The following is a 19,767-nucleotide window of genomic DNA, read 5'->3' on the forward strand; positions in this document are numbered from 1 at the left end:
AACCTCCATATGCCGAGGAACCAGCCCCAGAAAAGGCAAAAAGACCAAAAAAAAAAGGCTTTTAGGTTGTGCAGTTCTAGGTGTTTATCCTAAGGGAGTGATCATGGTGGTGCATATTTGTCTGCAAGGATGTTCACTGGAGCATGGCTGCTGTAGCAAGAAATGGAGAACAACCAAAACATACAATTCCATATTAAGGTGCTCTGGGGTCACTGAAAAAGGTATTCTCAATTTTATGGAGTTCCCTGGTGGCTCAGTGGGTTAAGGATCCGGTATTGTCATTGCTGTGGTCCAGGTTCGATCCCTGGCCTGGGAACTTCCATATGCCACAGGCGCAGCCAAAAAATTAAAAAGAAAATAAAATTTATACTAACACGGGAAGCTGTTCAAGATTAGTGTTATGTGCAGAAGCAGAGTCCCCAGTTCTGCTTCACAAAATGTTAATCTGCATATAGATTATGTATAAAAACATTGGAAAGACAGAGGCCAAAATGTTCATAGCTGCTATTTCTTGGTGGCACAGTTAGGGACGGGTTCTATTTTTATTATTTTTCTCTTGGCTGTCTTTTCTACATCTCTCACCATGAGTTTTTTGGGGTTTTTTGCTTTTTAGGGCTGCACATGCGGCATATGGAAATTCCCAGGCTAGGGGTCAGATTGGAGGGGCAGCAGCCGGCCTGCACCACAGCCACAGCTACACAGGATCTAAGCTGTGTCTGCGACCTACACCCCAGCTCATGGCAACACCAGATCCTTAACCCACTAAGTGAGGCCAGGGATTGAACCCACATCCTCATAGATCCTAGTCGGGTTTGTTACGTCTGAGCCACAATGGGAACTCCACCATGAGTATTTTGGATAAGATAAAAACTTATGTTAGCTAAGGCATCGGTCAAGTTGCTATAAAAAAGAGGCCCCAGAACACATTAATTTAGAGAGAAATGTATTTCTAGCTGATTGAGGCTGGTGGGCTGTCTCCCCTCTTAGAGGCTTTTCGGAAACCCATGTTCCACATAAATTTTTTTTTTTACGTTTCTTATTTTTGACTACATAGTTTCTTTTTTTTTTTTGGCCGCACCCACGGCATGTGGAAGTTTCCAGGCCAAGGATTGACCCCATGCCACAGCAGTAACCACAGCCACATCAGTGACCACGCCAGATCCTTAACCCGCCGAGCCACCAGGGAACTCCAGCTACACCACTGCGTGTGGTGGTGTCCTCAATCTGAATGATCGAAGCTGGGTCATGGGTATATCTGTGTCTATCAGGCAGGAAGTGGGAAGGAGAGAAATCGAGAACAGGCACCTCAGAATCGAAGATGACCTAGCCGCTAGCCCATCACATCCACTCGCATTCCCGTGGTCCAGGCTCAGTGGTGTGGCCATCCCAGCTGCAAAGGAGGCTGGGAAATGTAGTTCTCTAGGTGGGTCGCTGTGCACCGCTGCTACCTGGGAGAATGGATACAGGTGGACAGTTAACATTGCCAGTGCTGTTACTGGACAGAACATTGTAAATTATACTATAATTAAAAACAGAGGGAGTTCCTGTCATGGCACAGTGGTTAATGAATCCGACTAGGAACCATGAGGTTGTGGGTTTGATCCCTGCCCTTGCTCAGTGGGTTGAGGATCCAGTGTTGCCGTGAGCTGTGGTGTAGGTCGCAGACACGGCTTGGATCCTGCGTTGCTGTGGCTCTGGAGTAGGCTGACAGCTACAGCTCCGATTCGACCCCTAGCCTGGGAACCTCCATATGCCACGGGAGCGGCCCAAGAAATAGCTAAAAAGATTTAAAAAAAAAAAAAATGCATTCCCATAATGGCTCGCGGTTAACGCAGCCGGCTAGCATCCATGAGGATGCAGGTTTGCTCCCTGGCCCACTCAGTGGGTTAAGGATCTGGTGTTGCCATGAGCTGAGGTGCAGGTCGCAGATGCGGCTTGGATCCTGCGTTGCTGTGGCTGTGGTGTAGGCCAGCAGCTGTAGCTCCCATTCAACCCATAGCCTGGGAATTTCCATATATTGCGGGTGTGGCCCTAAATTAAAAAAAAAAAAGCCAAAAAAGAGAAAGAAATTGGACTGTCCATCTGCTCCCACACAATCTGGCTCTGAGAGGGAGTGTCTGGTCCTGAGAATAGATGGCTGGATACAGGGTCTCCTCCACGCCCTGGGTTGAGCTGAGACTTTTTTTTTGTACCAGATACGTGTTTGAGAATGTTGGCAAGAAGCGGATCCTCTGCATCAATAAGTGCACGCTGGCGGATGATGCTGCTTATGAGGTCGCCGTCAAGGATGAGAAGTGTTTCACTGAACTCTTCGTCAGAGGTGAGGCCGGGACGAGGGGCTGAGCTTGGGGCCGGGGGGGTGGGGGTGGGTGTGGGGGGGCTCTGGAAGGGGTCCCAGCGCTATTGACCGCCCGGTTCCCGCTGCCCCACAGAACCCCCAGTCTTGATTGTCACGCCCCTCGAGGACCAGCAGGTGTATGTGGGTGACCGGGTAGAAATGACAGTGGAAGTATCAGAAGAGGGTGCCCAGGTCATGTGGTAAGTGACTCCTGACCTCCACAGAGATGCCCACAGGACCTTCGGCGCAGCCTCAGCCTTGATCTTGAGACATGCGCTTGAAGATTTCAGACCTTTACCCAGGAGATATCAGGAGGCCTCAGTTTTTCTCTAAAAATCCTCATCTTCACCCATGACCTTTTTTGGAAACTATTGACCTCCAGCCATTCCATCCTCTTCCAGGTCTTTTTCCCGACCTTTGCTATTTCGGATCCATTAAGTTATTTATTCATCTGTTCAACCAGTTGCCCATCCTTCGGTCCATGTACTCAGGCATCCCCTCCATCCATCCATCCCCCCCATTCAGCCATCCAGTCATCCGCCCCTCCTCTCCCATCCCATTGCTTCATCCGTCCCCCCCCACCCCCGCTCAGCCACCTACCATCCATTCATCCATTCTTACCTCTATTCCCCCACCCAGCAAGTATTTATTGAGCACCTATTGTGTGGTGACCCTCTTCTAGGTATTGGAGACAAAACAGGGAGAAAATGTATCAACATGGCACCTGCCCTCCTGTAGTTTATGAGCTGGTGACTTGCTGGGGTGTGTGTGTGTGTGTGTGTGTGTGCACGTGCGCGTGCGTGTGCGTGGTGCGTGCGTGCGTGTGTGTGTTGGAGATGGAGACAGACAGTAATCAAGTCATCACACAAATAAATCTGAAAGTTCTATTTTGCCAAGTATTTCAGAGGCGGGGTAACTGATGCTAGAACCACTTTTTATTGATTGATTGATTTGCTTTTTAGGGCCACACTCATGCCATATGGAAGTTCCCAGGCTAGGGGTCGAATCAGAGCTGTAGCTGCCAGCCTACACCACAGCCACGGCAACATGGGATCCGAGCCGTGTCTGCAACCTACACCCCAGCTCACGGCAACACCGGATCCTTAACCCACTGAGCGAGACCAGGGAACGAACCCGTGCCCTCATGGTTCCTAGTCAGATTCATTAACCACTGAGCCATGACGGGAACTCCAAGAAACGCTGTTTAATGAGGCCATGACACTGCTGTCTCTCTGTGATCTGAACTCCATCTCTGACCTCTGCCCATGACCCCTGTGGCCCCTGACCTCCAACCTGTGACCTCTTCTTCCTCTTTAGCTCCCTGACTCCCACTTGCGATCCACCCACTCCAGATACCTCTGTCACCCTCTGTCCCTCCTCGTGACCTCCCTTCGGACCCCTGACTCCTGCTCAGGACCGTCTGCCTGGCCCCTGACTCACCTCTGACACCCAGGCCCCTCACTCCCGCTCCGTGTCGCGCCCGCCCAGGTTGAAAGACGGCGTGGAGCTGACGCGGGAGGACTCCTTCAAGTCCCGGTACCGCTTCAAGAAGGATGGGAAGCGTCATATCCTCATCTACTCGGATGTGAGCCTGGAGGACAGGGGTCGCTACCAGGTCATGACCAACGGTGGCCAGTGCGAGGCGGAGCTCAGCGTGGAAGGTGCGGGGGCCTTCGGGGCGGGGACCGGGCCACACACCGCAGGCTCCACATCTCCGAGGTGGCGCTGCTCTGCTCTGTGCTTCGAACCCTCCCCGCTCGGTGCCTCATGCCCTCCATTTGATTCTCGGGCACCTCCCAGTGGCTCCACCTTCAAAGGCTGGACCATCCGACGACGCCTCCCCGCTGCTACTGTCCTCACCCGGCCCGGGTCTCTGCCACCCTCACGCCTAGACCAGGGCACTCGTCTCCTTGCTGCTGGCTGTTTCTGCACCCATGCCCCCACCCCCAGCCAGCCCGAGGAAGCCCTGTAGGTATAAGACTGTGGTGAAAACCAAACACAGTCCGCAGTCTAGCTCACAGGACTGGACCCACGGCCACATCCTGGTTTGGATATCGGGCGACAGATACCCCAGATGGCACCACTGGGGGAAGGGTACATGGGACACTGTGCTATTATTGTGAACTCCTGTGCATTTAGATCTAAAAAGGGAAAGAAAGGAAGGACGCTGCTGTAAAGCACAGGGCACTCTATCCAGTCGCTTTTGGTGGAGGATAATGTGAGCTAAAGAATGCATATGTGTGTGTGCGACCGGGGCAGCTTGCTGTACAGTAGAAAACTGACAGAACCCTCTAAACCAGCTGTAATCTAAAGAATAAAAATCATTAAAAGATAAATAAAACATAAAAAAAGAAAGGAAGGGAGAAAGGAAAGAAAGAAAAGCTCTGAGTTCCATGGCGGCTCAGTGAATTAAGGATCTGGCCTTGTCACTGCTGTGGCAGGGGTTGGAACCCTGGTCTGGGAACTTCCACAGGCTGCGGGCGGGGCCAAAAAGGAAAAAACGAAAAGAAAAGAAGAGCTGGAGTCATTGCCGGGCCAGAAAAATTATGGTATATTCGTCTGTAGCCGTAAGAAAGGACAACTTTGAGGTTCCTGATGTGGAAAGATTCCCAAGATGTATTGTTAGATGGAAAAGCAAATGCGTCACTCTTAGTATGAGGGGGGAAGAGAGGAAATAGGAAGGACAGAAGGGAGGGAGGAAGGCGGAAAGAAAGAAAGAAAAGGAAAGAAGGAAAAGAGAGAAAGAAAATGTATGTACACATCCTTGCTTTTATGTGTGGACTGGCTGCCTTTGAGGAAGGGATCTGAATCTATGACTGGGGAGTTCCCTTGTGGCACAGAGGGTTAAGGATCCAGCATTGTCACTGCAGCAGCTTGGGTTGCTGCTGTGGCTCAGGTTCCATCCCTGGCCTGAGAACTGCCACTTGTCGCAGGCATGGCTGTATGATTGGAAGTGGGTGGGTGAGAGATTTTCCCTCTAAAATTTCGATCCCTGGCCTCGCTCAGTGGGTTAAGGATCCGGCGTGGCCGTGAGCTGTGGTGTGGGTCACAGACGCCGCTTGGATCCCACGTTACCGCGTTTCTGATGTAGGCCGGTGGCTACAGCTCCAATTGGACCCCTAGCCTGGGAACCTCCATATGCCGCGGGTGCAGCCCTAGAAGAGACAAAAAGACAAAAAAAAAAAAAAAAATATATATATATATATATATATACACATACATATATAAGTCAGATTGAAGCCATCTTTCCAACACCGTCCAGTGGTGGTTTTTTTTTTTTTTTTCTTTTTTCTTTTGTCTTTTCTAGGGCCGCACCTGCAGCATATGGAGGTTCCCAGGCTAGGGATCCAATCGGAGCTGGAGCCGCCAGTCTTCACCAGAAACGCGGCAACGAGGGATCCAAGCCGTGTCTGCGACCCACACCACAGCTCACGGCCACGACGGATCCTTAACCCACTGAGCGAGGCTTGGGATCGAACCCACAACCTCATGGTTCCTAGTCGGATTCGTTAACCACTGAGCCACGACAGGAACTCCCCGTCTCACTTTTTCAAGCACAGCCCTCCCACGTCTGTCTCGCTCACTCTCTGCAACAGCCTGCTTGCTGTTTCCCAAACCAGGAGCCTGCTTTCCTCCTCAGGGCCTTTGCACATGCCACCCCTCTCCCTGGGGGCTTCCTCAGCCTCCCGTGGACTTGCCCCCGCCTTCCCCAGGCCTCCTTGCTCCCTCCTGTTATTCCTGTGTGTGTGTTTCCTGTTCACCGCCTGTCTCCCCACTAAACGTGCGCTCACGGGGCGTTCATGGCTGGCTTGGCCCGTGGTGGGTGTCCACCCATCTCTGTGGGTCCACCGGAGTTTGACGGCCCCATCGCCTTCCCTCTTGATCCAGAGAAACAGTTGGAGGTCCTGCAGGACATCGCTGATCTGACGGTGAAGGCCTCGGAGCAGGCTGTGTTCAAGTGTGAGGTGTCCGACGAGAAGGTCACGGGCAAGTGGTACAAGAACGGGGTCGAGGTGCGGCCCAGCAAGAGGATCACCATCTCCCACGTGGGCAGGTACGGAGCTGACTGTGGACAGGGTCCCTAGACTTGGTGGTTTAAAAGAACAAGGGTTTACGCAGTTCCCATCGTGGCGCAGTGGAAATGAATCCGACTAGGAACCATGAGGTTGCGGGTTTGATCCCTGGCCTTGGTCAGTGGCTTAAGGATCTGGTGTTGCCATGAGCTGTGGTGTAGGTACAGACACGGCTCGGATCCCGAGCTGCTGTGGCTCTGGTGAAGGTTGGTGGCTCCAGCTCCCATTAGACCCCTAGCCTGGGAACCTCCATATGCCGTGAGTGCGGCCCTAAAAAGCAAAAAAAAAAAAAAAAAAAAAAAAAAAAAAAAGTCTGATTGCAGCGACTCAGGTCACTGTGGAGGCGACGGTTGGACCCCGGCCCAGCGCAGTGGGTTAAAAGAATCTGATGTTGCCACAGCTGTGGTTCAGATTCAGTCCTTGGCCTGGGAACTTCCATATATTGAGGGTGTGGCCATACAATTAAAAAAATTTTTTTTAAAAAGGGGGCACAGAGAGGTTAAGGAACTTGCCCAAGGTCACACAGCTAGTCAGGGGCAGAGTGGGATTTGAACCCAGGCCCTAGGATTCCGAAGCCCAGAATAAGAATGGTGGGCGTTGAGGAGGTGGTTTACCTTGAGGGGAGTATTTCTCCACGGGGTCCCCGGGGCGACCTGGCCTGCTCTCTGCCCTGCCCCCTCCACCTCTGTAGGTTCCACAAGCTAGTGATTGACGACGTCCGTCCTGAGGATGAGGGTGACTACACGTTTGTGCCTGATGGCTACGCCCTGTCCCTCTCGGCCAAGCTCAACTTCCTGGGTGAGGATGCCTCCTCGTTTCCCCGAGTGCCATAGCACCCACCCCCCAGACCCCGGCGGGCCCGGTGCCTGCCTGCAGGAACAGGCTCCCCTCACTGTAGGTTGCAGGTGACAGGGTGGGCGAGGCGGGACAGTCATGGGCCGGAATCCACCCCCAACCCCCCAGGTCCCAGGGTGCTGCCAGGCCCTCCCCTCTGCTTCTGGGCTCTAGGGTGGGAAAAGGGGCCCCATGGATTTAGACTTACCCTTCCTGTCTTCTTTGACCTCCAGAAATCAAGGTGGAGTATGTCCCCAAGCAAGGTAAGGTCCAGGGGCTGCCATGGTCCTTAAGCTGGGGCCTGACTCAGGTCTGAGGGAAGGGGTTGGGGCTGGATCCTGGGTCCGAGGGAGGAGGGGCTGGGGGCTGGATCCTGGGTCTGAGGGAGGAGGCTGGGGCTGGATCCTGGGTCCGAGGGAGGAGGGGCTGGGGCTGGATCCTGGGTCCGAGGGAGGGGCTGGGGATCTGGTCTGCTGGGTCTCTGTGGCTGTTGGAACCCAGCTTCTTAGGAAATCCTCTGGAGGGGTTTGGGAGGCCAGCTGCCCACTCCCAAGTTGCCCAGAATCTCTCCTCTGCCACCAGAGCCACCAAAGATCCACCTGGACTGCTCGGGGAAGACCTCAGAAAATGCAGTTGTGGTCGTGGCCGGAAACAAGCTGAGGCTGGACGTGTCCATCACAGGGGAACCCCCTCCCGTTGCCACCTGGATGAAGGAGGATGAGGTATGGTGGGGCTTCCGCTGTGCCCTGACTTCTCAGCTCTGCTGGGTGACTCTAGGCAAGTTGGTTTCCCTCTCTGAGCTTCAGTATTATTGGCTGTAAAATGAGGATGATAATTCCTTCTCCAGAGGGTTGTGTGTTTTTTGGCTTTTTAGCTGCATTCCCGGCATATGGAGGTTCCCAGGCCAGGGGTTGAATCTGAGCTGCAGCTGCTGGCCTACACCACAGCCACGTGGGATCTGAGCCGTATCGTCGACCTACCCCACAGCTCACAGCAACGCAGGCTCTTTAACCCACTGAGCGAGGCCAGGGATCAAACCCACATCCTCGTGGATACTAGTCCATTCATTTTCGCTGAGCCACGAAGGGAACTCCCCAGAGGGTTATTTTGAAGAGTGGAGATTATATTCGTTCATTGCCTAGTAGTAGCCCAACACATGATGGGCGCTCCAGCCATCCGTCTGTCCATCCGCTAATCCATCCATCATTCCAGCCATTGGCCACTCATCCATCTAAACCATCTTTCCATTCATCAATTCATTGACTGACTGCTTAATCATCCAGTAATTAATCCATCTGTCCACTTATCCATGAATCAATCCACTTATCCACCCACCCATCCATCCATCCATCCAACAAATATTTTCACCTTGTGTGTTCCAGGCCCTAAGACAGTTCAATTTTTCTCCTCTCCTCTGGGCTTCAGTTTCCTCTTCTGTAGGATGGATAGACTTGACTCAGTCTTCACTCATTCCTTCACTCAGCAAACACCCCCTGAGGTTTCCTCTATGCCAGGCCCTGTGCGTAGACGCTGAGGATACAGCCATGAGGCAGACGCAGCCCGTGCCTTCCTGGAGCCTTTGCTTTTGGAGAGAGGCAGACAGGCACAGGCCAGGGTGATCGGGGCGGAGATAAAGGGGGGTACCGGAGGCCATGAGAGTCAGGGGCTGGGGCTAGCACTTCAGTGGGGAGCATGCAGGAGGGCTTCCTGGAAGAGGCGACTTCTGGAGCAGCTCTCAAGGACAGGTGACAGTATAGCGGATAGAGATGCGGGGGGTGGGGGGCAGGGCATTGCATGCCCAAGCCCAGGAACAGCTTTGCAGCATCTTGGGGGAGAGGAGGGTCTGGTGTTTTTCAGTAAGGGCGGTGTGGGGAGGGGTGACGAGGCTGGGCGCCAGCAGGTCCCCTCGTGCTGGGGCTGGTCTTGGGGAGCACTGGTGATGGTGCGCGGGGCAGCGGGAGCAGGGGCCGCTCTGGGCTTGGAGGGAGGCGGAGCCAGGCCTCTGGTGGATGTGTTCGGTCAGGTGTTCTCGGGCACCGAGGGCAGGGTCCGCCTGGAACAGCGGGCGGACATCAGCAGCTTTGTGATCGAGAGCGCGGAGCGAGGCGACGAGGGCCGCTACACCATCAAGGTCACCAACCCGGCCGGCGAGGACGTGGCCTCCATCTTCTTGCGGGTCGTGGGTGAGCAGAGGGAGCCAAGGGGGCTGAGCCCGGGGAGGAGGGGGTGGCCCCCCGAGGCCCCAAGGGGTCCTCTGACCATCCTGCCGGCCTCTCCCCAAGATGTCCCGGACCCCCCGGAGGCTGTGCGTGTCACGACGGTTGGAGAAGACTGGGCCATCCTGGTCTGGGAGCCACCCAAGTACGACGGGGGTCAGCCGGTCACCGGTGAGTGCCCCTGGGGCTCTTCTTGATCCCGGACCCCCCGACCGTGACCCCTGACTGCCCCGTGACCATGAGACCAAGCCACGATGGGTGGCCTCAGACCTCTCTGGGCCCTGTAACCCTGATGGCCCCCGCTGCCCTGCACCCCCGGCCTCCCGTGATGGCCCGCTTCTCCTGGGGGGCCTCCAGGCTACCTCCTGGAGCGGAAGAAGAAGGGCTCTCAGCGCTGGATGAAGCTGAATTTCGAGGTCTTCACCGAGACCACCTACGAGTCCACCAACATGATCGAGGGCATCCTCTACGAGATGCGGGTCTTCGCTGTCAACGCCATCGGCGTCTCCCAGCCCAGCGTCAACACCAAGCCCTTCATGCCTATTGGTGACGCCCCTCTGCGCCCTCTCCGGGCCCCCGTCCACCTCTGCCCCCTGCCCTGCCCCTCACTGATCTCTGACCCCACACCCTGGCCGTGGACCCCCCTCACCCTCCGCTCTCCGGACTCCTGTCCCTTCTCATCCAACAACTCAGCACATCCCCCCCCCACCGCGACCCCACTCCTGGCCTCCTCCCGCCCACGTGGTACCTCGGCCCCCGCCCGCTAAGATCCTAGACTCTGTGCCAGGTCCCAGATACGTCCCTGACCCCCAACCCACCACCCTGATCCCTTTCCTGACTCCAGCTCTGAGCCCTGACCCCTCATGTACCCCCCTCCTCCCCTTGGGTTTTTACAGCGCCCACCAGTGAACCCCAGCACCTGACGGTGGAGGACGTGACAGACACCACCACCACCCTCAAGTGGCGGCCCCCAGACAGGATTGGGGCGGGCGGCATCGATGGGTACCTGGTGGAGTACTGCGTGGAGGGCTGTGAGTCACCCCGTCCGGGCGGGGCTCCAGTGGGTGTCCCGTCCAGGGGACTGCTCCTAGGGCGGGGCGGGGACAGAGCTGCTGTGCAATGGGCTGCCCTTGCCTGCATCCCTGGGCCGGGCCGGGCCGGGCCGGCCCGACCCCCCAGTGACCGCTTGTCTGCTTCCTCCCTCGCTCCCTCCCCCACACCATCCTCCAAATGGCAGCGCCTTGTCACCCGTCCATCTAGCCTTGCATCCAGCTAATTCTCTGCTGCCTCAATTGCTCTTCCTCCGTTCTCTCCATTTATCCATCCATCTACCCTCCAACCCGTCTTTCATCCCTCCATCCCTCCCTCCATCCATCTTTCCTTCCTTTTCCTTCCTTTTTCTCCCCCTTTTATTTCTCCTTCCTCCCCTCCACCTCCCCACGCAGGCGCCCATCCCGCCATCTCTATATCCATCTGAACAAAATTTCGATCTATCCATCCGGCCAGTACTATTTTTTCCACTCAGACAGCCAGCCTGTCACCGCTTTCTCTCTTCCTTCCCTCCCTTCGCCTATATGACCCTCTCCCTGTCCAGTGATATACTGCCATCCATGCCGCCGTCCACATTCGCACATGTCCCAGGGTCCATCCTCCCCCGAGCAAGCATGTCCTGAGTGCTAACTCCATGCTGGGACATCTCTGACCTGGTCCTCTCACAGGGGAGACAGATAAGATCTCGACACCCTATCCCAGGCCTTAAGCCAGACAGACGTGGGTTCCAATCCTGCCCCTACGCTTTTTACTTTTTGTTTAAGAAATTATTGTTATTATTTTTTTTAGGGGTCACACCTGCAGCACATGGAGGTTCCCAGGCGAGGGGTCGAATCAGAGCTGCAGCCGCTGGCCTACGCCACAGCCACAGCCACATGCGATCCGAGCTGTGTCTTCACCCTACACCCCAGCTCATGGCAATGCTGGATCCTTAACCCACTGAGCGGGGCCAGGGATCGAACCCACATCCTCCTGATACGAGTCAGGTTTATTTCCACTGAGGCACAACGGCAACTCCATCCCTATGCTTTTTAACTGTATGACCTGGGGCCACTCTGAGTCTCAGTTTCTGCATCTAAAAATGGTGAAGACACTCCTCTTTTTAAAATTTTTGTCTTTTTGCCTTTTCTAGGGCCGCTCCTGTAGCATATGGAAGTTCCCAGGCTAGGAGTCGAATCGGAGCTGTAGCCACCGGCCTACACCAGAGCCACAGCAATGCAGGATCTGAGCCATGTCTGCAACCTACACCACAGCTCACAGCAACGCCGGATCCTTGACCCGCTGAGCGAGGCCAGGGCTCGAACCCGCAACCTCATGGTTCCTAGTCAGATTCGTTAACCACTGCGCCACGACGGGAACTCTGACACTTCCTTCTTGACAGGGTACAGTGATGACCGCATTGGGTAATGCATGTAGATGGGGGATGGCTGGACTCTGGTCAGTTTCTTCCTTTTCTCTTCCCAGGGCTCTTTGCCCCTTTCCTTCCCTGCTCGCCCTTCCCGAGTCTGTGTTCTAGAACCTACCCTGATTAGAGTTCACCCTGCTGACTGTTGATCTGACCCAGCTTGGTTCACCAACCCATGGCGACAAAACCAAGATGGGAAAGGCACCTGTCACAAAGGCAGGAAATCCAAGGCACCGTCTCTGATTACCACCCCCAGTTCCGCCCCCTCTCTGAGCCTCAGTTTCCCCACCTCTAAAATGGGGATAATGGAGTTCCCGTCCTGGCACAGGGGAAACGAATCCGACTAGGAACCACGAGATTTCGGGTTCCATCCCTGGCCTCGCTCAGGGAGTTAAGGATCTCGTGTTGCTGTGGCTGTGGCCTAGGCCTGCAGCTGCAGCTCCGACTGGACCCCTAGCCTGGGAACCTCCATATGCCGCGGGAGCGGCTCTAAAAAGACAAAAAATAAAATAAAATGGGGATGAGCGTGGAGGTAGGAATTAATGAGCTAACACTAATTAGCTCCAACCTGGTCAGAAAAAAGCCTCAAGAAATGTCAGCTGCCGCTCTTTGTTGCTCTGGGCCCAAGACACGGGAGGGGGCGGAGGGCAAGGTCTGGAAGGAAGGGTCCGAGCGTAGCTCGTCTCTCTAGCGGACGAGTGGATTCCTGCCAACACCGAGCCCGTGGAGCGCTGCGGCTTCACGGTCAAGAACCTCCCCACCGGAGCGAGAATCACCTTCCGCGTCGTTGGGGTCAACATCGCGGGGCGCAGCCAGCCGGCCACCCTGGCCCAGCCGGTCACCATCCGGGAGATTGTGGGTGAGCCGCCCCGACAAAGCAGTGTCCTCATTAGGGCCTCCCCCGACAGCCTCGTCGCCACCACTCTCTCTGTTCCTCTGCGGAGGGTCCCCCAGCCCTACGCTGAGCCGGCCCCTGGGATTGTGTCCCCAGAGCAACCCAAGATCCGGCTGCCCCGCCACCTCCGCCAGACTTACATCCGCAAAGTCGGGGAGCATCTCAATCTCGTCATCCCCTTCCAGGTGCGCGGGGCTGGGGTCGCGGTGGGAGGGGGCAGGGGGCAGCTGCCGAGGGCGGACCCGGCCTGACCTCCTCGCCATCCCTCACCCCTCCCCCGTCCGCAGGGCAAGCCGCGGCCACAGGTGGTGTGGACGAAGGGCGGGGCGCCCATAGACACCTCCCGCGTGCACGTGCGCACCAGTAACTTCGACACCGTGTTCTTCGTGCGCCAGGCGGCCCGCTCCGACTCCGGGGAGTACGAGCTGAGCGTGCAGATCGAGAACATGAAAGACACGGCCACCGTCCACATCCGGGTCGTGGGTGGGTGCGCGGCCCACGGGCAGGGAGGGGATGGAGGAGGCGGAGATGGGGGGGGAGATGAGGATAATGGGGAGGGGGGGAGTGCAGAGATCGGAACCCGGGAGCGTGGGAGGTGGCAGTGGGGCCAAAGGGGAGGCAAAGGGAGTGGGGAAAAGCCGAAGATCACAAACGGCTCGGACATTTTTTAAAACTTGCCTGCACGTCTGTAGGTTAATTTCAAACACCCTTACACACCCAGAGGCATCATGTTCCAAAAATGGGGTTTCTGTTGTTTATTTATTTAGTTAGTTTTCTTAGGGCCGCACCTTCCATATATGGAAGTTCCCTAGGCTTGGGGTCCCATCAGAGCTGCTCCGAGCCCTGTGGCACCGCAACACAGATCCTTAACGTGTTGAGCGAGGTCACGGATGAACCAATACCCTCATGGATTCTAGTCAGGTTCGTTATCACTGAGGCACAAGAGGAACTCTGCCAGGTCTTTTTTTTTTTTTTTTTGCTTTTTTCAGCCGCACCTGCAGTATATGGAGGTTCCCAGGCTAGGGGCTGCGTTGGAGCTGTAGCCACCAGCCACAGCCACAGCCACAGCAAGGCCAGATCCAAGCTGTGTCAATGACCTACACCACAGCCCACGACAGCACTGGATCCTTAACCCCTGAGCGGGGCCAGGGATCAAACCCGTGTCCTCATGGATCCTAGTAGGATTCGTTAACAGCTGAGCCAGGACAGGAACGCCGTTTTGTTTTTCAGAGCGCTGTTTTTCCCTTTTAATTTGCTCCCCCTTCCGGTCACTCCCCACTTGACATAAACAACCTCCCCTGGGAAATCCTGTAACCGACTTCAAATTTTTCTCTACTGTTTTGTTTGTTTTTAAAAAGGGCCGCACCCACGGCATATGGAAGCTTCCAAGCTAGGGGTCGAATTGGAGCTGCAGCCACAGCAATGCCAGATCCAAGCTGCACCTGCGACTTACACGGCAGCTTGTGGCAATTCCAGCGGATCCTTAACCCACTGAGCAAGGCCAGGGATCAAACCCGTGTCCTCATGGATACTAGTCGGGTTCTTAGCCCGCTGAGCCACACTTGTGTAGTGATCCTTCACAGTGTGTTTTTATTTTCTGGCCATTATTGGTTTTTTAAAAACTGCCTTATGGAGTTCCCTGGTGGCTCCGCGGGGTGAAGGCTCTGACCTCATTCACGGCTGTGGCTCTGGTTTGATCCTGGGAATTTTTCATGTGCAGCAGGCTCAGCCAGAAAAGAAAATCGCCTCATACATAATCAAAAAAAGAGGTGATGTGGCTGGGCGTGGGCACGGGAAGGGACATTTAGGGAGGCCTGGGCCGACTTAGAACAACGCTTCCTTCCAGAAAAGGCAGGGCCTCCACAGAATGTGATGGTGAAGGAGGTGTGGGGCACCAATGCGCTGGTGGAGTGGCAGCCCCCCAAGGACGACGGCAACACTGAGATTACCGGGTATTTCGTCCAGAAAGCCGACAAGAAAACCATGGTGAGAGACCAGAGGGGCCAGGGGCGGGGCGGGCCTGGGGGGAGAAAGCCGCCCAGATTATCGGAGGGGGCATGTTGCTCCCATTTCCCAGCTGGGGAAACTGAGGTTGGAGAATGGGCTGGGGCTGGGAGGGAAGCCTTTTGGTTGAGATTGGGTGCAGAACAGAGTATCTTTTTTTCTTTTCAAAAAAAAAAAATTTCAGGGCGTTCCCATCATGGCTCAGTGGTCCACAAACCCAGCTAGCATCCATAAGGACGTGGGTTCGATCCCTGGCCTCACTCCGTGGGTTAAGGATCCGGCGTTGCCGTGAGCTGTGGTGGAGGCTGGCAGCTACAGCCCTGATTCATCCCCCAGCCTGGGAACTTCCCTATGCCGTGGGTGCGGCCCTAAAAAGACAAAACAAAAAAAAAAAAAAAAAACTGATTTATAATGTTCCGTCCTTTTCTTTTTTTTCTTTTTCTTTTTTCTTTTTGTCTTTTTGCCATTTCTTGGGCCACTCCCGAGGCATATGGGAGGTTCCCAGGCTAGGGGTCGAATCGGAACTGTAGCCACCCGCCTACACCACAGCCACAGCAACCCAGGATCCGAGCCACGTCTGCGACATACACCACAGCTCACGGCAACGCCGGATCATTAACCCACTGAGCAAGGGCAGGGATCGAACCCGCAACCTCATGATTCCTAGTCGGATTTGTTAACCACTGCGCCACGACGGGAACTCCCTGTCCTTTTCTTTTAATTGAAGAAAAATTCACCTACTGAAATGGAGCATTACCCATTTAAAAATGGCACTTAGCGGTGTCCCCTGATGGCCTAGGGGGGTAGGCTCTGGCGTTGTCACTGCCGTGGCAAGGGTTCCATCCCTGGCCCGGGGACATCCACGTGCCGAGGGCGAAAATAAAATAAAAGTGACATTTTGTAGCTTCCCAGTGTTGTGCAGCCAGCCCCTCTGTTTAGTTCTGAGACATTGTCATCACCTCAAAAGGAAGCTCCGTGTCTGTCAAGCAATTGCTCCCCTTCCCCTCCCACCCCAAGCCGGACGCCCCCTCCCCCGTCTGCTTCCTGGGCATTTGCACACATACGGACACAGCCGCTCGCTATGTGGCCTTTTGCGCCTGGCTCCTCTCACTCAGTGCCAGGTTTCCCCGGCTCTCCCACGCTGAATGCTTCATTCCTTTTCATGGCTGAGTCCCAGGCCACGGTTTGAATGGACCCCCTTCTGCTTCTGCTGCCACCCTCCAGTGGGCATCTGGGTTGTTCGCACCTGCCAGCAATTGTGAATGACGCAATGGGAACAGTGGGTTTTGTGAGCAAGATGCCGGCTTGGGTGTGCTTTCCTTTTTTTTTTTTTTTTTTTTTTTTTTTGGCTTTTTCGGGCCAAATCCTTCGCACATGGAGGTTCCCAGCCACGTGGGATCCGAGCCTCATCTGCGACCTATATCACAGCTCACAGCAACGCTGGATCCTTAACCCACTGAGTGGGGCCAGGGATCGAACCCGCGTCCTCGTGGATGCTTGTCAAATTCCTTTCCACTGAACCACCACTGGACCTCCTGCTGTGCTTTCCTCACCGATCCGTGTCCCTCACCTCACTCTCGGCCACTCCCTGTCCCCCCCGCCCCCCCAGGAATGGTTCAATGTCTATGAACACAACCGGCACACCTCCTGCACCGTCTCCGACCTCATCATGGGCAACGAATACTATTTCCGAGTTTACAGCGAGAACATCTGCGGCCTCAGTGACTCACCCGGCGTCTCCAAGAACACGGCCCGGATCCTCAAGACAGGTAGCGCCAGCCCTCTCCGTGGGGGGCCGCCCCCCCTCCCCCCGCCCCGCCTGGGGCTTGACCTTGACACCTCTGCCCACCCCCCTCCGTGGACTCGCCACGGACGGGCTCCTGGTCCTGGAGGGGAGGTGGTCCCCGAACAGTCTGGATCGGTGCCCTCACAGGTGCCTCCCCCTCCCCAGGCATCACCTTCAAGTTACCGGAGTTCAAGGAGCATGACTTCCGAACGCCTCCCAAGTTCCTGACGCCGCTGCCCGACCGAGTGGTCGTGGCTGGTTACACTGCAGCTCTCAACTGCGCCGTCAGAGGCCACCCAAAGGTGCCGTGTGCACGCGCGCGCGTGTGTATGTGTGTGTGTGTGAGAGAGAGGGAGAGAGAGAGAGAGAGACCGTGACCCTGGAAGGAAAACTTCACCAAAGCAAAGCCACCTCTCCTTCCCATCACATGGGGTCTTCCTCTGAGTTCTCTCGCCTCTGCTCATGGGATTAGCTTACTTTTTTTTTTTTAAATGGCCATATTCTCAGCATATGGAGGTTCCCAGGCTAGGGGTCAAATCGGAGCTACAGCCGCCGGCCTACACCACAGCCACAGCAATGCCAGATCCAGCCACATCTTCGACCTACACCCCAGCTCGTGGCAACGCCGGATCCTAAACCCATGGAGTGAGGCCAGGGATCGAACCCACAACCTCGTGGTTCCTAGTCGGATTTGTTAGCCCCTGAGCCATGATGGGAACTCCAGATTTGCTCACTTTTAACCCACTCAACTCTAACCAGAGCCCAAGTCTCGGCTCACCACACTTCGATTTACCTCAAAAACAGACACCTTTTGGAGTTCCCAATGTGGCTTAGTGGGTTAAGAGCCCGACATAGTGTCTGTGAGGCTGCGGGTTCGATCCTTGACCTCGCTCAGTGGGTTAAGGATCTGGCGTTGCCACAAGCTGCTGTGTAGGTTGCAGCTGCAGCTCGGATCTGACGTTGCTGTGGCTGGGGTGCCCTCCAGTTGGACCCCTAGCCCAGGAACTTTCAGATGCCTCAGGTGTGAACATACAAAGGAAAACAAACCAAAAAAAGGCCTCTTTGTTGGGGAGGGAGGTCTAAACCTCCAGGGCTCCAGGGCATCTTCCTGCCCCATCGGGTTCCCAGACTGCTCTCTGGGAATGTGGGCACTTGTACCCTTGAGCTCCAAGGACCCCCAGAGACCAGAGGTTGGCAAACTATGGTCCTTGGACCAAGTCTACCTGCCAGTGGTGTCTCTAAATAAGATTTTTAGAAGTCAGGTTTTCCTTTTTTCTCTTTTTTATTATTTTACTTTCATTTTATTCAGGAAGAGTTTATTGGAACGTGGCCGTGCACACTGGTTTGTGTGTTGTCCATGGCTGCAGGGACCACGGGGCCCCCAAAACCTAAAATATTGACTACCTGGCCCTTTCGACTTCAGGTCTAACCCCGGTTTTAGCATCTGCCCACAGGCACACATGGATTCTATCCTTCACCTCCTGCAACACTTTCTGCTGCTTCATCCGCTAACTCATCTGTCCATCCATCCTCCACTCACTCACTCACCTGCCAACCCCTCATTTCCTCTGTTCATTCATTTGCTCCATTTGCTCATTTATATCCTTCCTTCTTTCATTCATTTGCTCTGTGAATTCTTTCAACACACACTTTCACAGGCTTTCTGCGTGCTGCTGAGTTAGACAAGGAGTTCGTCCTGTGTGGTGGGGAGGTTGCCATGCATCCAAAGTCACACACTTGGGGAGTGGGTCAGTGGAAAGAATCTGACTAGCATCCATGAGGACGCAGGTTCGATCCCTGGCCTCGCTCAGTGCGTTAAGGATCCAGCATTGCCGTGAGCTGGGGTGTAGGTCGAAGATGCAGCTCAGATCCCTAGTTGCTGTGGTTGTGGTGTAGGCCAGCAGCTACAGCTCCGATTGGACCCTTAGCCTGGGAACCTCCATATGCTGTGGGCACAGCCCTAAAAAAAAAAAAAAAAATATATATATATATATATATATATATATATTTAAAATCACACAATTGACTATAAAATTATAAAGGGTGGCAAGAGTGCCAGGGAAAAGCAGGCAGTTATGAGAGGGTGAGGCAACCATTCCTGCTTCATCTAGGGGCCGGGAAGTGCCATGGGGACCCGAGACCCGAAAGACAGGTGGGCGCTGTTTGGGTGATGAGAGGAGGGAGGGGTCCGCGCCAAGGTCCGGAGGCAGGAACCTGTCTGGTCTTCTTCAGGAGCAGAGGTGTGGCTGGAGCAGAGGGAGGGTGGGGAGGGAGGCAAGGGCGGAGGAGTGAGGGGCCAGATCATGCAGGCCCTGTGGGCCCCGCGGGAGAGACCTCTTCCTCCTGCCGAAGAGGAGCCTGAGGGTCAGAGAGGAGAGGAGACCAGTCCGAGGTCCTCGGGCAACATGAGGAGGCGGCACAGCCAAAGGGAGGCCTCCCAGGGGGCCCTCTGTCAGGCGGCTTCCTGTCCCCGCAGCCCAAGGTGGTCTGGATGAAGAACCAGATGGAGATTGGCGAGGACCCCAAGTTCCTGATGACCAACCACCAGGGCGTCCTGACGCTGAACATCCGCCGCCCGTCCCCGTTCGACTCGGGGACTTACTCGTGTCGGGCGTCAACGAGCTGGGGGAGGCCCTGGCCGAGTGCAAGCTGGAAGTCCGAGGTGAGGACGCCACACAGCCCACCGGCGGCCCCGCTGAGCCGTGCTGAGACCTGCGATCAGTCCGCCCCGCACCCTCTGGGAGCTGGATGGGAGGCCAATCCAGACCCCAGCAGGGATGCTGCAGGGGGACACGCGGGGGCGGGGGCTGGGGGGGATTGAAGGCGGCACAGGGTGTTGTGGGAGTGGGCGAGGGGGGTGCCTGACCCAGCCTGGGCCCGGGTCTGAGGCTTTGCAGAGGAGTTGAAAGACACATGAGAGGTGAAGGGGGCGAGAGAGTTTAGCACAAGATGGCTAAGGCTCCCAGTGCGCCCGGCCCTACGTAGGGAGGTGCGGGGACACAGCCTGGAAACCCACATGGGTAGCAGCAGAGGCCCAGAGGATGGGAGCCCAGAAAAATGCGCTCCCTCCACAGCCTGTCCCCCAGCTCCGTCCCTCCCGTCCCTTCCTCTCTGCCCCACAGCCCCAGCCTCATTCGTCCTCTTCCTCCCAAATCCTCCCCCAGCC

The 19,767-nt window shown here is 55.6% G+C and overlaps 1 protein-coding gene across 1 annotated transcript in view; it reads left to right on the forward strand.

The window, feature by feature from the left end:
- MYBPC2 (myosin binding protein C, fast type) overlaps window positions 1-19,767 on the forward strand; it is a 28,194-nt gene that overhangs the window by 7,500 nt on the left and 927 nt on the right. The window contains 19 exon segments of the mRNA XM_003127371.5: window positions 2,196-2,320; window positions 2,433-2,538; window positions 3,827-3,999; window positions 6,227-6,392; window positions 7,103-7,209; window positions 7,479-7,508; window positions 7,828-7,967; window positions 9,269-9,428; window positions 9,528-9,632; window positions 9,819-10,007; window positions 10,358-10,492; window positions 12,608-12,775; window positions 12,908-12,996; window positions 13,099-13,294; window positions 14,658-14,797; window positions 16,425-16,584; window positions 16,767-16,903; window positions 19,078-19,210; window positions 19,213-19,263. Of these exon segments, the coding sequence (XP_003127419.3) occupies window positions 2,196-2,320; window positions 2,433-2,538; window positions 3,827-3,999; window positions 6,227-6,392; window positions 7,103-7,209; window positions 7,479-7,508; window positions 7,828-7,967; window positions 9,269-9,428; window positions 9,528-9,632; window positions 9,819-10,007; window positions 10,358-10,492; window positions 12,608-12,775; window positions 12,908-12,996; window positions 13,099-13,294; window positions 14,658-14,797; window positions 16,425-16,584; window positions 16,767-16,903; window positions 19,078-19,210; window positions 19,213-19,263 (2,510 nt within the window).

This window comes from Sus scrofa, chromosome 6 (assembly GCF_000003025.6).
Source record: "Sus scrofa isolate TJ Tabasco breed Duroc chromosome 6, Sscrofa11.1, whole genome shotgun sequence".
NCBI classification, from domain to species: Eukaryota; Metazoa; Chordata; class Mammalia; order Artiodactyla; family Suidae; genus Sus; species Sus scrofa.